We start from the raw sequence: 15,804 nt of genomic DNA on the forward strand, positions 1-15,804 counted from the left end.
GGTATCTCGAATTCCGAGGTGAACTTACTATAATGACTGGACTAAATGGTGTTAAATCACAACATCTTGTCCACGACGCCGATTTGAGATTCCTGGATTAATTGTCACCGATACTCACGCACTGCTTCGATATTGACATTTTAACGGCTTGTTTTTGGAAGAACAGTGTGTTTGACGTCTCCAACAGATCCTGTCTCCAGGAATTTCTCAATTCTCAATCTTTTCACAATTCACGAAGTTAAATCACTATTTCGACCATATTTTGTATGAAATTTTCGAATTGCGGACGAAGACAGGTTGTTCTATTGTGTACCTAACGCTACATTTTTTGTAACCCTAAACTATCAGCTGTCTATTTGTTTTATTTTTAGGGTTGTCAACACTTTATTGAATAAATTGTAGCAAAAAGTTTCGTTAATTTTGGGACACCCTTTATTAGCAAAAAACTCACTCAACTCTATATTATTATTACGTAGGTACTAGTGGCCGGCCGCGACTTCGTAGTTCGTATGCGTGGATCCCGTTTTACCCCCTTAGGGATGGAGTTTCGTAAAATTCTTAGCGGATGCCTACGTCATAACATCTACTTGCATACCAAATTTTTAATATCAGCCCGATCCGTCCAGTGGTTTGGGCTGTGCGTTGATGGATCACTATATCAGTCAATCAGTCACCTTTGATTTATGTTATACATAAGTATGTTGCAGTCAAAACAACTTCTAAGTACAAAAAATCTGCTAAAAGTGGTTTTGCCTGATTGAAAACTTTACCAATCAGTCAAAATTCATAAATAGTGTCATGATTAGTGAAAATTACTTATATGGGAATCATTAAACATGTGTTAAAAATAATTTTAAAGTGTAAAATTTTTGTGATTGTGCATACAAAATGATCACACCTAACTTTGGTACAATATGTAATAGTACATAATGCTGCCAGGTATTCGTCAGGTAAAAGGTAGGATTATTAATTTGTTCGGTCAGTTAGTTAAATAAAATGTTTTGCACTCAAAAGTGGTTTTGACTAACATTCTTGGTTAAAACCACTTTTGACTGATTTTTCCAGTCATCAAAAGGCCATCGGTTAAAAGTGCAGTTGCAGTCAAAAGTGGTTTTGACCTATTATGAGTTTTGACTGTAACATAATATATTATTAATATTTAGATTCTGTGCTCAACCCTCTCCCTCCACTCCGCCCCCGATAGAGGTGGGGACTTTTTGTATGTTTACTCTCTAAGTATTCTGAACCAATTTCTGAAGAAATTGCTTGGGTACCAGTTCACGCAGTCTACTCTACAGTCTACTCCTTCTTTTTGGTCACTTTTTGAGTGTCCTTGTAAAGTTTTTTGTGATAAGGCCCGAAACACGTGAAAGTGCAAAGCGCTTTATTGCACCCGTAGCAGTACGTTGTGACGCGCTTTTCGCATTCGACGCAGTTGCGCCGGTATCGGTGGCCGCTTTTATTGTGCTCGGCCAAGACGTACTGTTTCGGGTAGTGCTCGAAAACTTGTGGGTCACTGACTGGTTTACTGTCTGTATTTATGGGCGAAGGCCTGGTTCTGGTTTGTGGAGAATGCCGTGATATTAACTCATTCACTAAAGTTTTACGAAAATTTCGGTGAGTAGTTGTATGTTCAGATTTGAATAGTATGTAGGCATTTAATGTGCTTACATTCAGTAGCCGTCTGAAAAACTTCTTGTACCAGACGGCCGTCCGCTTTCTTTCTATGGGGTACACGGATAACATTTGGTCCTTGCGATCGACCCCCCCCATGCAGATATTGTAATCAGATACCACCGTGGGCTTCAGTATGCCACCACACTTCACAGTTGCTAGCCCATGGTATGTCGAGATAAGAGATACGTATTTCTTATCTCGCCAAACTATGAGATCCACATCCCCTGAAGTGCAGCCACACAGCTGATTGATAGCCATTTTCCCATTTGTCAGTTCCCTGGGAACTAACTGACGGTTGGTCCGTAGCGTCCCTGCGCAGTCGAACCCACGGCACTTTAATTCCCGCGCGAGTGCAGGGGAATTATAAAAGTTGTCCATCCATACTGTATGGCCTCTGTGTTCGAGGCCCTTTAATAGCCGTAGGACTAATGCGGGTATGACTCCAGAAACCGGAGAGGCTTGTGCGTTTGAGCACTCTTCGTGTCTTGTGTGGACCTCGAAACGCCACAAGTATCCGGACTTGGACTCACAAATCTCGTACGTTTTGATGCCGACTGCTGCGGCTTTGTTATTGATGAACTGATTTATATCCAACCAACCCTTCCACATAGTCAAACTTTCGTCTAGTGCTATATTTTGATCCATATTGTATAAATTTGAGAATTTGTGATTGAGGTGATCTAGAACAGGCTGCAACTTAAATAATTTTGCCTGACTGCGGGTAAATGAAGCGGGTTTGAAAGTCTCGTTATTTTGAAAGTGAAGACACCTGCTCAACAGCAAGAAGCGATCAAGAAACATCGCCGTGGTGAACTCTGGAGTAATGAAAACGTCACGTGTACCATTCCAGTACTCTTCAAGACGTGTTTTCACTACAATCCCAGTGGCTAGGATTATTGCGAAATACACGTAGAGTTCATCCACCGTCGTGTCCACCCATTTTGTGATCCTACTCTGAGGATACAAAGTGTTGGACTGGATCATAATCGCCGCAAGCTGTTGGGCATATCGGTTTGTCTCCACAGCAATGTGCTCCATGATTTGCCGATCCCAAATGGCGATGAATGCGTCATATGGAGTGGCAAATGAAGTAGTGGCTCCACACATAATGTTGGAAAACGGTTCCCTCCTTACCTCTGGTTCGATTTGGGGTTGTGGGAACGCTCTCCACTGGAAGTCAAACTTATCTATGTTTGATGTTGCTAATGGGTCAGGTAATGGGGCCGCTGACTGATCCTCAGGTGGCGTGGCGGGCTCTACGGATCCTGAAGTCGGGGGTGGAGGCGGCCATGCGAAATTCAGGTTCGCTGGGACGGTTCCTTCTTCGTCATGTTCGTCCTCGAGAAACACTCGAACCGTTCGCGGGATAGGTAGCTGTACGGTGTCCTCATCATCTTCCGCGTCTTCTTCGTCACTGCTACCTATTTAAAACAATTAAACGACATATTTAGGAAAAATTGCCATCTGTTAGTAGATTTGATGAAAACTAAAATTAACTTACCATAGAATAGGTGCTCTATACTCTTTTGCTCCTGATCCTGGTCCTGTAGTAGCTGCCTGTAAAATTTGATGCTAGTTAATATCGAACAATATACATAACTAGAACAACATTATTGTTACAATTGAATATTTTCCTAAATATACTTACATACGATGTTTGGTAGCTCTTGTCGCCCTTGGCGTGGATGATCCATCTCCCGTTTTCCGAGGGGTGGATGTTCCACTCCCACCACTTTCTACGTCTCTATAATAAAGAAATTTAATTACCTACCATATAAAACTAAAAAAAAAATGTTGGTTACAAAACTATACTTATTGTAAGTATAGACCGACGATGAAGTCACTGAAGACTCGGACGTGGCAACCAACAGCTCGCTTGGTGTTTGCGGAGTCACTACCAGCTCTAGCAAANAGAGCTGGTAGTGACTCCGCAAACACTTATCGTTTTGCTAGAGCAAAACTTCAGATGCCTTCTGACACGGCGTCGTTGCAACGATAGGCTCACTCTTTCTGAGGTAAAAAATTGAGTAAGAAGATGAATAATAAATGTTACCTTTTGCCGTATTAGGAATATTCAAGTTCTTAAGCTTCAACCACACCAATGCGTGCAGTACCTCTAGCATGAACGACTTTCGTCTCGAATCGTTTGCGTATTCGATAAAATTCGATATTCGGCCTTCGAATTCAACGATAACGTGACAATTTTTACTGTCAAAATTAGTTTCGTTCTACTATTTCTCATACTGAGTTCACTTTACATCACTTTCAGAGGGGCTATGTTTAATTTTTCATACTAAATCTTTTGATGGCGATTCGAATACGCAAACGATTCGAAGTCGAAAGTTTTTCGTGCTAGAGGTACAGATCGCCATCGCCGGCGCGATCTGCACGCGTTTGTGTGGTTGAAGCACAACTTACACACCTCATCAAACCTGTCATAAACTCCGTATCTACCATAGATAAATAAATTCAAATTCAAAATTATTTATTGTGAAACATATTTTTTTTTTTTTCAATAAATAAATAATCTTAAAATTTTGTTTGGTTAAAAAACTATAGACTTACAATGCCGATGACGAGGTTTCTAAATCTAAGGACATAGGAGTCACCGAAGACTCCGACGTGGCAACCAACAGCTCGCTTGGTGTTGCCGAGGTCACTACCAGCTCTAGCCCCACTTCACATGACTCCGGAGACGGCTTCGTTGCAACGATAGGCTCACTATTTCTGAAGTAAAAATTGGGTAAAACGACGAAATAAAAATAATAAAAAAATCATTAAAATTTTGGGTTGGTTAAAAACTATACTTACATTGCCGATGACGAGGTTTCTAAATCTAAGGACGTAAGAAACATCAAAAATTCGGATGTGGGAACCATCAGTTCGCTTGGTGTTGCCGAGGGCACTACCAGCACCACTTCAGACGGCTTCGGAGACGGCGTCGTTGCAACGATAGGCTCACTATTTCTGAAGTAAAAAATTGGGTAAGATGATGAATTAAAAACAAATAAATGTTAACTTTTGCCGTACTAGACAAGGTACAGTAAGGCTAAGAACTCATGGCGCGATTTTTAGTCTGTTGGGGAAAATACTTCAGATTATTGTCCAAATATTATACATAGTAAATAAAAAGTAAAAAAACTAAAACCCAACTACGACAAAAAACGACGCTGAAAAAGTATAAAACAAGATTTTCAGAATACTGAACTGAACAAAGTTGCTAAGTTGCATAGAATTTTCATGTTTGGAAAACCGCACTCGCACGTTTTCAAAGTGCTACGGTAGGTAACGTGTGACTACGCCTTTCCAAACATGATTCTGAAGGCTGAAAATATTAAATTTTCGGATAGATCCACTTTAGTCTGCGACCTAATATTGGTACCGTTGGAGCTGATGAAGCACTTTCAGGATCAGTAACCAGTTTTTTTTATATCTTGTATAGTTTAGAAATAATCGAATGAGATCACTTATCGTTTCCACCCTGTATAAAATCTGATTTTTATGTATAATATTTGGGCAATAATTAGAAGTATTTTCCCCAACAGCCAGACAGTTTTGACAGTTCCAACTCCTTGCCAGACACCCCCATTTTTTTTTTTTGTTAGTCCCAACGGCCCCGGTGGATCTGCCCCGTCAACGGGGTGGATGGGAAAAAGTGTTTCAACGACCCCGGTAGTCATAGTCTTAGCGTTCAACGGAGTGGATGGAACACATCAAGTGTCAACCACCCCGGTATATCATTTAACGGGGCGGATGGATCAAATCAAGATTCAACCACCCCGGTATTTCACTAAACGTGACGGATGACACAGATCTAAAAGGTTCCACCTCGGTATTGCATACCTACCGAAAATAAAACCTGTTAATAAATAAAATAAAAAATAATAATATCTAAATAATATAATCAGTTTTATTTAACAATCACTGTTTAAAAAATCTTCAGCATAAAAGTAAGTTTAATTGTCACAAAATATTATGGTCATAAACCTATAGATTACTTTTAGAATCACAGATGCGCAATTGCATTAATCATTCAATATTAATAACTCTCTAATAGTCTAATGTGATAAAAAGTAACTCTAAAACTCCTCACTAACAAATATGTAATAACATGGAAATCTAAAATTTTTACAAAATATAATTATTATTTAAGAATCACAGATACGTAGTTACATTAATCAGGTGTTGATTAAGAGTAGGCGCACACCGTTGATTTTTAGTTGGCCGATAGTTGTGCCCGATTTTAAATTGTATGCAGAATCTGCCAAATGGAATCGGCGTAGTGTGCGCACTCCCATACACGCCCATACTGATCAACTGCCCGACTAAACTATCGGCCGACGAAAAATCAAAGGTGTGCGCCTACTCTAACAATAGTACTTAAAGTACTAATTAATTAAATAAATTATTAATAACATGCAGATCCACCGGGGCCGTTGGGACTAACCCAAAACCCTAACTACCCTTTTTTAGGGTAGCTCCCAAAGCCACCATGACCCAAACTTCATAATTCACCAACATTATATCCTATACCTATTGGGAGCATACGCTGACAAACTTTCAGCTTTTATAAAATGACGTAGGTCTGGCGTTCACTAGCTCTTAGTCTATAAAACATCAAACCTGGTATAAACCCGAACCTGACACAAAACTGACAAATGAACTTAAGAAAATATCGAAAATCTTAAAAAAAATATTTAAGAACTTACATGTTTGGTGATGATGACCCAGCATCATCCACACCAATAGACTTCTTCATCGATTTTGCGTCAGCGCTAAAATTGATAAAATACGTTTAGTCAATCAATACTAACATGAATAGGTACGTGCACAATCATTAAAATATGTTTTCGCTTAAATACATACATCAGTACTGAGGGACATCTTGACCTTCTTTTCTTGGGATGTAGAGGACGCTCCAACGCTCTACCCTTAGGCGCATCTTCTATCATCATTGTCTGAAGACTAAAATCAAAATAATATTCACGTCTATTAAGGGCTATCTATTTGTTATCTCTATTAAAGGCGTAATTTTAAAAAGTAAGAAAAAGGTGATAATTACGGTTCTGAAAGGGAAGGTCTCGCCGTGCCTCTTCCAGGTCCAGCAGCAGAAGCGCCCCGCTCGCCTTGGCCAGACCAGCCATCACCACTACCACCACCTCGCCTGCGCACGCCGCCGCGTCGTGCACCACCCGGACTCACACTCTTTGCACTATAATAACATGCAAAACAAAAAAAAAATCAAAGCAAACTCAAAAACAAATGCCTCCGACTGCATTATGATTTTGTGAACACTAACGGCGCGCGTGCGCACGTGTGACTTTTTTAACACCGTGAAAGTATGTCTCCCTTTTTCTGTAAAAGAAACAAATGTATTAAACTATCACCGTTAATACTGTCACGTCGACAAAAGTCACATGTCGCGCGTCTTGTCTTGTTTCTATCTTTCTACGAAATGTAGGTACCTAAGCAGGTACCTACCTAAGTGAAACAATTGAAACGCTATCATGAAAAGTGAGTAACTACAGGGATGCAAAAAACTACTATTTTTTCGAAATTCGTGTGCTTTATCTTGGTACATTTTTACCTAAGTAGGTACATAATATGTGTTCAAACACACCAATGACAGTTTAAAGCATTCTTTATTAATATTAAAAAGTCGACAAATAAATCCAAATAAAATGTCGATATAAAATTAATAAAGGTGACCGGCGCTATGGCACAGAATAAGTAATAGTTATGGATACGCGACATTAACCATGTTAATCCACTGTCATTTTAACAAACGTCAAACCATCCATGCTCTCGACTGTGAGGCACCTGATGCCCCACCTCTTTGTCTGACATGTCAAGACAATTTTTTTTGCCATAATTTATAAAAACTCAAATATCTTCAGGACTATTAGGACCATGACATTTTGAGGCTTCCGGCGACTGGGACCGCAATTAACTGGGACCGCGGTCCCAGTGGCCGGATCCGAAAAATGTAAATAATATTCTTCCGGCAACTGGGTGGGACCACTCATAGATAACATAAAAAAAAATATTATTTAGGCCAAAATCGGTACAGTCATACGAAATCTTTTACTGAATACCTACTCTGTATTAGTTTCTTGACCTAAATCTTCAAAATTTTCCAACAGAAATGTTATAAAGTTATAATATAATAAGCGTGATATCCTGCTTACACAAAAATTTAAATAAGAAAAGTAGACCAGGTACTTATCTATTTATTACTCAAATAAAAACAAATTAATGCTTGACTGTAAAAAGCATTTCATTTAATTAACAACACAATAGATTTGCTACAAAAAACCAACCTACTTCATACAGGCTGAATTTGCAATCAGTGTCAAAATTATTAGGAGCGCCTCAGAATCACAATTATTTTTCCTAATTAATTATTTTTTCCACTGGGCGCGGTTTCAAAATTGGCACATGTGGATAATTTACTTCGTTCATAGAAAAATACGTACACACAAGTAACTGCAAAGCCTGATGATGGTAAACGAAAATAAGCCTTAATCTTTAAAACTTAAGATAATTATGGGCAACCCGCAAATTAAATTTTAAATTTTTTTTTTCCAAAAATACTTTAAAAATAATTAAGATAATGTAAGGGTTAATAATAATCGACTTATCTTTTACCTTTGACCTAGCAACATTAGGTAGGTACTGTTGTACCTAAGTTAGATGTGATCATTTTGTATGCACATTTAAATCACAAAAATATAACACTTTAAAATGGTTTTTTAACACATTTTTGATGATTTTCAAGTAACTGAACACCAATTCGTCATCAATTCACCAATCAGAACACTTTTTATATGAATTTTGACTGATTGGTAAAATTTTCAATCAAGCGAAACCACTTTTAGCAGATTTTTTTGACTGTTTTTTTTTTCAGTCAAAAGTGGTTTTGACCGATAATGAGTTTTGACTGTAACACATTATATTTTGTTTTCGGAACTTAAGCACTTAAGTCAGCTGATACGCGTAAAAAGAAACGGTGACATTTTGTTGCTACAAAATGAAAATTCAACAGAAGTCAGAAGTAATTTTTGCATAAAACGACTTCGCCGAATATAGATAGGTTCGAAGTGAGGTGGGGGTGGGGAGTGAAGCGCAGTGGTAGTAAGAAGAGCTTATTAAAAAATTTGGATACTGTTTACAAGGCCTTTGTCCAGCAGTGGACGTCTTTCGGCTGAAACGAACGAACTGTTTACAAAATCATCCCAACTAATATTATAAATGCGAAAGTAACTCTGTCTGTCTGTCTGTCTGTCTGTCTGTTACGCTTTCCCGCTTAAACCTCGCAACCGATTTTGATGAAATTTGGCATAGAGATAGTTTGAGTCCCGGGAAAGAACATAGGATAGTTTTTATCCCGGTTTTTGAAACAGGGACGTGCGCGATAAAGTTTTTCTGTGACAGACAAAATTCCACGCGGGCGAAGCCGCGGGCGGAAAGCTAGTTCTGTATAAATTTCTTGTCCAAAAGATGAGAAATAAACAAAACACGGGGGCCACGGCATATGCTGAGTGAGGTCCCATTGCGATGGGCATCGCTGTGCGACAGGGTGGCACTGCTTAGTTTATTCATTCATTTATTGTATGTTTTATGTCACCTCTGTCTTATTTGCTTTTTTTTTTCATTTTACCTCTTTTGTCTTTTGTGATGTCCATAGCAATAAATGTTTCTTTCTTTCTTTCAAACTTTTATAAAACGGCCATTCGAGAGCGCCATAAAACTGAGCTTTACAAAAAAGTACCTAGGTACCTACTTATTCATTCGAACTAAAAGCTTTGCGAGTGTTGAAACCACAGATATGGGTGGGCACGCTCGTCTTCATACATTTTTTTTGACATGCTGCATCTATCTATATCTGTGGTTGAAACCTTGGCCTCTAGTCTGTGGTGTGGAGCATAATATCACAGAATACATAATAGTAGCAACAGAAATTGCACTCCTTTGTGTAGGATCAGATGCCGACATTTTAACGGTAATAATAATAATGCAAAATTTCCAACGAACCTGGTGCATTCGAAATTGCACCCTACTACTACGCTCACAAGAGCGCAATTTTTTTGTGATCAGAATTGATCTACGTCACAGCTCAAGCGTCAGGGTTGTTTAAACAATAAAAACTTAATTTTAAGAAGCATTTATTGTTTTTACGATTGGTAAACGTTAATCTTCTCCTTGAAGGAGGTCTCAGACTGGGGTCGACGCAATTTGGTCCAATTTAACCCTACAAAGACAGAAGTTTGCGCGTTCACCGCCAAAAAGTTGCCGTTTGTCGTATCCCGCTGTTTCGAGAGCACTCCCTAACTGCCTCAGCCAATATCGGAATCCTTGGTGTCGACATATCGAGCGAAGTCCAGTTCCGTGGTCATTTAGAGGGTAAGGCTAAATTAGCCTCGAAGAAGCTTGGTGTGCTCAATAGATCGAGACGGTATTTCACTCCAGCCCATCGTCTGCAACTTTACAAGGCGCAGGTTCGGCCTCATATGGAATACTGTTCTCATCTTTGGGCAGGTGCGCCCCAGTACCAGCTTCTCCCTCTGGACCGCATTGAACGGAGAGCAGCTCGAATCGTTGACTGCCAGGACATTTCGGATCGGCTTGACCCCTTGGCGCTGCGTAGAGATGTATCCTCACTGTGCATCTTCTATTGCATGTATCACGGGGAGTGCTCCAAAGAATTATCCGGACTTATTCCTGCCGCCACTTTTCGCCACCGATCTACCCGACAGCACTTCCACCCCCATCACTTAGATGGTTGGCAGTCCACAACAGTACGTTTCTCTAGAAACTTCCTGCCCCGTACAACCAAACTGTGGAATGGACTGTCGTCTGCGGTGTTTCCGGACGGATACGACCTGCAAGCTTTCAAGAGGAGAGCGTATCTTTACCTTAAAGGCCGGCAACGCACCTGTAACGCCCCTGGGTCTGCGGGTGTTTATGGGCGACGGTAATCATTTACCATCAGGTGATCCGTCTGCTCGTTTGCCCTCTATGACATAAAAAAAAAAATCTAGTAGTGTTTGTATTTCGTACCATCTCCAAAGTACCTATTAATAAACTTGAGTGTTGCGATTATTCGAAATTGGACAAACAGTTTTAAAAGGTGTAGTGTCGGAAAATAGACACGGTGAAATAAAGTTAATTTTTTATTAGCTAAAATAATGTTTTTGCTACAGCTTTTTGTCTTAAGTATTTCATTTCTTTCATGTATTGCAGTTATTTTTCATTATTTGAATTACTATTTTTAAATTACAGTTAATTATAAAATAGTTATTTTGCTAGAGAATAAATTTTATAATAATACATTAACTTAAAATGACTTAAAAACTAAAATTTAAAAATTACTAATGATAAAAACTATTTACAAAATAAAAAATACTTCACCCCCAACGCCGCAGTCAGGAATGGTGCCCAAAAGGCTGGCAGCATTGCCACGTTGAATGGCCAGGCTAATTCTCTGAATTAAAGTGCTGTTGGAACAATAAACCTTGATTGCGACGATGATCAACCGAGCGCGAGCGTGTATAGGTACGCATGTGTACCTACACAGGCGCGTGGCGGCCCTGACTGATTTGCAACTTGGAGTTGTCGCGCGCTGTAGGTAATTATCTCGGCCGGCATAGGCGAGTGACGGAGGCCTGAGCCCCGATTACGGTAACTTTTAACGTCTACAATCCAGACGCGTTTCTGATTCTGCAATACGATTGGTCAAAACAGCTGACGTACGCTGTTGAACGACCAATCGTATCGCAGAATCGAGAAGCGTGTCTGGATTGGAAACGTTAAAAGTTACCGTAATCGGGGCTCTGATAATATTAAGCTCCAAACTTAAAATGGCCGCGTCTGTGGCTTGGAGCATATGCTCCCAACAACAGAGGGTCATATTCTTAGATTAATAAATCTAAGGTCATTTTACAATGTATGAAAATTTTCTATTTTGTGTTTCTAGACATAATAGTTACATGTATGTGTTCACTAGGAACTGGGGGCAGTATAATTATCAATAACTTTAAGAAATCGACCAACTTCAATGTCAGATTCTTATTTTTTACGCCAAAGAAAAGAAACTGCCCAGTTTGTTGTGAACAAACACACACATTTGTATTTTGAAGAGGACGAGAGGACGCTCCAACGCTCTACCCTTAGGCGCATCTTCTATCATCATTGTCTGAAGACTAAAATCAAAATAATATTCACGTCTATTAAGGGCTATCTATTTGTTATCTCTATTAAAGGCGTAATTTTAAAAAGTAAGAAAAAGGTGATAATTACGGTTCTGAAAGGGAAGGTCTCGCCGTGCCTCTTCCAGGTCCAGCAGCAGAAGCGCCCCGCTCGCCTTGGCCAGACCAGCCATCACCACTACTACCACCTCGCCTGCGCACGCCGCCGCGTCGTGCACCACCCGGACTCACACTCTTTGAACTATAATAACATGCAAAACAAAAAAAAAATCAAAGCAAACTCAAAAACAAATGCCTCCGACTGCATTATGATTTTGTGAACACTAACGGCGCGCGTGCGCACGTGTGACTTTTTTAACACCGTGAAAGTATGTCTCCCTTTTTCTGTAAAAGAAACAAATGTATTAAACTATCACCGTTAATACTGTCACGTCGACAAAAGTCACATGTCGCGCGTCTTGTCTTGTTTCTATCTTTCTACGAAATGTAGGTAAGTACCTACCTACCTAAGTGAAACAATTGAAACGCTATCATGAAAAGTGAGTAACTTCAGTGATGCAAAAAACTACTTTTTTTTTTCGAAATTCGTGTGCTTTATGTCTTGGTACATTTTTACCTAAGTACATAATATGTGTTCAAACACACCAATGAAAGTTTAAAGCATTTTTTATTAATATTAAAAAGTCGACAAATAAATCCAAATAAAATGTCGATATAAAATTAATAAAGGTGACCGACGCTATGGCACAGAATAAGTAATAGCTAAGTATGGCTACGCGACATTAACCATGTTAATCCACTGTCATTTTAACAAACGTCAAACCAAGTCAAAGCCAGTCTGTGAGAAATATTGCTACGAAAAAAGACCATCCATCCTCTCGACTGTGAGGCACCTCCTGACGCCATACCCTTTGTGTGACATGTCAAGACAATTTTTTTTTGCCATAATTTATAAAAACTCAAATATCTTCAGTTCTATTAGGACCATGACATTTTTACTGAATACTTTGTATTAGTTTCTTGACCTAAATCTTCAAAATTTTCCAACAGAAATGTTATAAAGTATACAGTGTGAGTCACGTTAAAGTGTACATATGAAAATAGATGAAACTAGACCTATTTTTATCGACAAAAGAGGTAAAAAAATTTTTGAGATTTTTTTTAAATTTTTATAGAATTTTTTTTCTTACAATTACTTATTGTAAAGAAAACGTAATAACTTTTAAACTAAGCGGTATATCCTGATAAAATAAAAACAGTAATAATGCTAAATAACAGGCGATACTAAAAAATACATAAAATACACAAAAAAAGCCAACAAATAATAAAAAAATTAAACTTTTTGAAAAAAATCTGCTTTTAAATTCGTGTTTTTTTGGTTATTTGATAAATTTCTCCAAAAAATGCCCCTATAACCGGTGGTTTTTAAACTAAGATAAAGTAAGGGTTGGATTCCGACCGAAGAAATTAATAATCGACTTATCTTTTACCTTTGACCTAGCAACATTACTGTTGTACCTAAGTTAGATGTGATCATTTTATATGCACAAATCACAAAAATATAACACTTTAAAATGGTTTTTAACACATTTTTGATGATTTTCAAGTAATTTTCACCAATCAGAACACTTTTTATATGAATTTTGACTGATTGGTAAAATTTTCAATCAGGCGAAACCACTTTTAGCAGATTTTGACTGTTTTTTTTCAGTCAAAAGTGGTTTTGACTGATTATGAGTTTTGACAGTAACAACCCGAGACTGTAACACATTATATTATTTTGTTTTCGGAACTTAAGCACTTAAGTCAGTTGATATCTACGCGTAAAAAGATACGGTAACCTATCATTTTGTTGCTACAAAATGAAAATTCAACACAAGTAATTTTTGCATAAAACGACTTCGCCGAATATAGATAGGTTCGAAGTGAGGTGGGGGTGGGAGTGAAGCGCAGTGGTAGTAAGAAGAGCTTATTAAAAAAAATTGGATACTTTTTACAAGGCCTTTGTCCAGCAGTGGACGTCTTTCGGCTGAAACGAACGAACTGTTTACAAAATCATTCTGTATAAATTTCTTAAACAAAACATGTTTCAAACTTTTATAAAACGGCCATTCGAGAGCGCCATAAAACTGAGCTTTACAAAAAAGTACCTACCGTAGAATGGGGTTACTTTGGCCAATTGTGAACTTTGAAGATCCATATCTTTTAAATTGTTGGGTGTAAAAAAATACAAAAAAGTCTAATAATCAGTTTTTATAGTACTCTCGATTCGTGTAATAAAAAATGAAAAAATATAGCTCAATTTTGAGAAAAAAAAGGGTTAGTCCCAACGGCCCCGGTGGATCTGCCCCGTCAACGGGGTGGATGGGAAAAAGTGTTTCAACGACCCCGGTAGTCATAGTCTTAGCTATACTCTATAGCTATGACTACCGGGGTCGTTGAAACACCTTTTCCCATCCACCCCGTTGACGGGGCAGATCCACCGGGGCCGTTGGGACTAACCCCATTTTTTTATATTTCTGGTAATTTCTGACTAGACCCGACTGGCAACACTGATTAACATGCTCCAAACTTAAAATGGCCGCGTCTGTGGCTTGGAGCATTTATGCTCCCAACAACAGAGGATCATAATTATTACAATGTATGGAAATTTTCTATTTTGTGTTTCTAGGCATAATAGTTACATGTATGTGTATACTAGGAACTGGGCTGTATAATTATCAATAACTTTAAGAAATCGACCAACTTCAATGTCAGATTCTTATTTTTTACGCCAAAGAAGTTGATAAACAGCCCAGTTCGTTGTGAACAAACAGACACATTTGTAAGCATTAGGTATGCCTACAAAAACAAACTAAACCGAGCCGTGCAGCGTAATATGAACCCATGTTTTATGGAGCATATGTTCCAACCCACAGACGCGGCCTTTTCTCCTCACAGACGAGAGGTACATTTTCATCACATGCTTTCCTTTTTAGTTCAAATTATTTAAGTGATTTAGAGTAGGTAACAAAAAAAATTAAAAATCACAACATTACCTACTACGTTAATTCCCATGGTATTTTTTAATTGAAAATTATTAAGAAACTCGTAATGAATGTAAAATAATTGAAGATTACTTACCGTTTCATGATGATTCTTCTCAAAATCAGGTTTTTGTCGTTTTCTAAACGCTAATTTTCTGTTTACGACCGCCGCCAACTCTCTGGACACGCTGAGTAACGAACACAAACCAACGCCAGGTGACACCCTGTGACACCAAGGCCTAAGCTAGAAATGCGCGTTCAAAATTAAAATCAACAACGAATGAATGAGAATGACTGTGACAGATATATATATTTCTATTTTGTTCTCTCTCTAGCTCTCGCCCGAACCAACCCGAATGTCTCACTCACGCATGAGACAGGTATACGTGCGCAAACGGGACCAAGAGCGAGCGAGCGATAGCGAGACACACCGAGAGGTAGCGAGAGCTCCCTGTAAACTCGGCCTAATTATCTCGTGGTCTCTCGGCGAGAGTGTACTGCCGAAATGAGAAGTTGTTTTTACCCGACTGCGCCAGAAGGAGGGTTATGTTTTTCGAGTGTATGTATGTATGTATGTGAGGGGTCGTAAGATTCGTCCTAATCGTGAGAGTGACACTGGCTATATTAAAATTGGAAAAAATCAAAATGGCGGATTTTAGGCGCCATAAAGTCTTAAAATATATTTTTTTCCCAATACATATCGAGGGTATCAAAATAAAGGGCTATTTTAGTAGTTTACAAAAATGTACGTTATTTTAGTAATTAAAAAGATTAAAATAAAATTGTTATTGAATAAACAAAAAACCCCACTGCGTAAAAATTAACTAAAAAAAAAGATAAAAACAAGACAACTTAGTGTTCACAAATGCAGTCGGAGGCATGAAATACATCAC

General features: G+C 38.6%; 1 protein-coding gene across 3 annotated transcripts; it reads right to left on the bottom strand.

Annotated features, from left to right (window-relative positions):
* Positions 1 to 615: 615 nt before the first annotated feature.
* Positions 616 to 15,188, bottom strand: LOC114364400 (piggyBac transposable element-derived protein 4-like). Of its 3 annotated transcripts, none has more exons than XM_028320547.1 (10): positions 15,009 to 15,187; positions 11,977 to 12,126; positions 6,740 to 6,889; positions 6,544 to 6,666; positions 6,387 to 6,452; positions 4,489 to 4,644; positions 4,243 to 4,404; positions 3,326 to 3,421; positions 3,179 to 3,234; positions 616 to 3,098 (listed from the first exon to the last, which is right to left on the bottom strand). In XM_028320547.1, the coding sequence occupies exons 1-10, from the start codon at positions 15,014 to 15,016 to the stop codon at positions 1,300 to 1,302; spliced, it is 2,766 nt and encodes a 921-aa protein (XP_028176348.1). In that variant the 5' UTR covers positions 15,017 to 15,187; the 3' UTR covers positions 616 to 1,299. The 3 variants fall into 3 exon arrangements, with proteins under 3 accessions (XP_028176348.1, XP_028176350.1, XP_028176349.1); XM_028320548.1 differs by having other exon boundaries at positions 617 to 3,098; positions 6,544 to 6,642; positions 15,009 to 15,185; XM_028320549.1 differs by lacking the exon at positions 11,977 to 12,126 and having other exon boundaries at positions 15,009 to 15,188.
* Between the last annotated feature and the right edge of the window lie 616 nt (positions 15,189 to 15,804).

The sequence above is a fragment of the Ostrinia furnacalis genome, unplaced genomic scaffold (assembly GCF_004193835.3).
Source record: "Ostrinia furnacalis isolate ACB-3 unplaced genomic scaffold, ASM419383v2 OfSCF7395, whole genome shotgun sequence".
Lineage (NCBI taxonomy): Eukaryota > Metazoa > Arthropoda > Insecta > Lepidoptera > Crambidae > Ostrinia > Ostrinia furnacalis.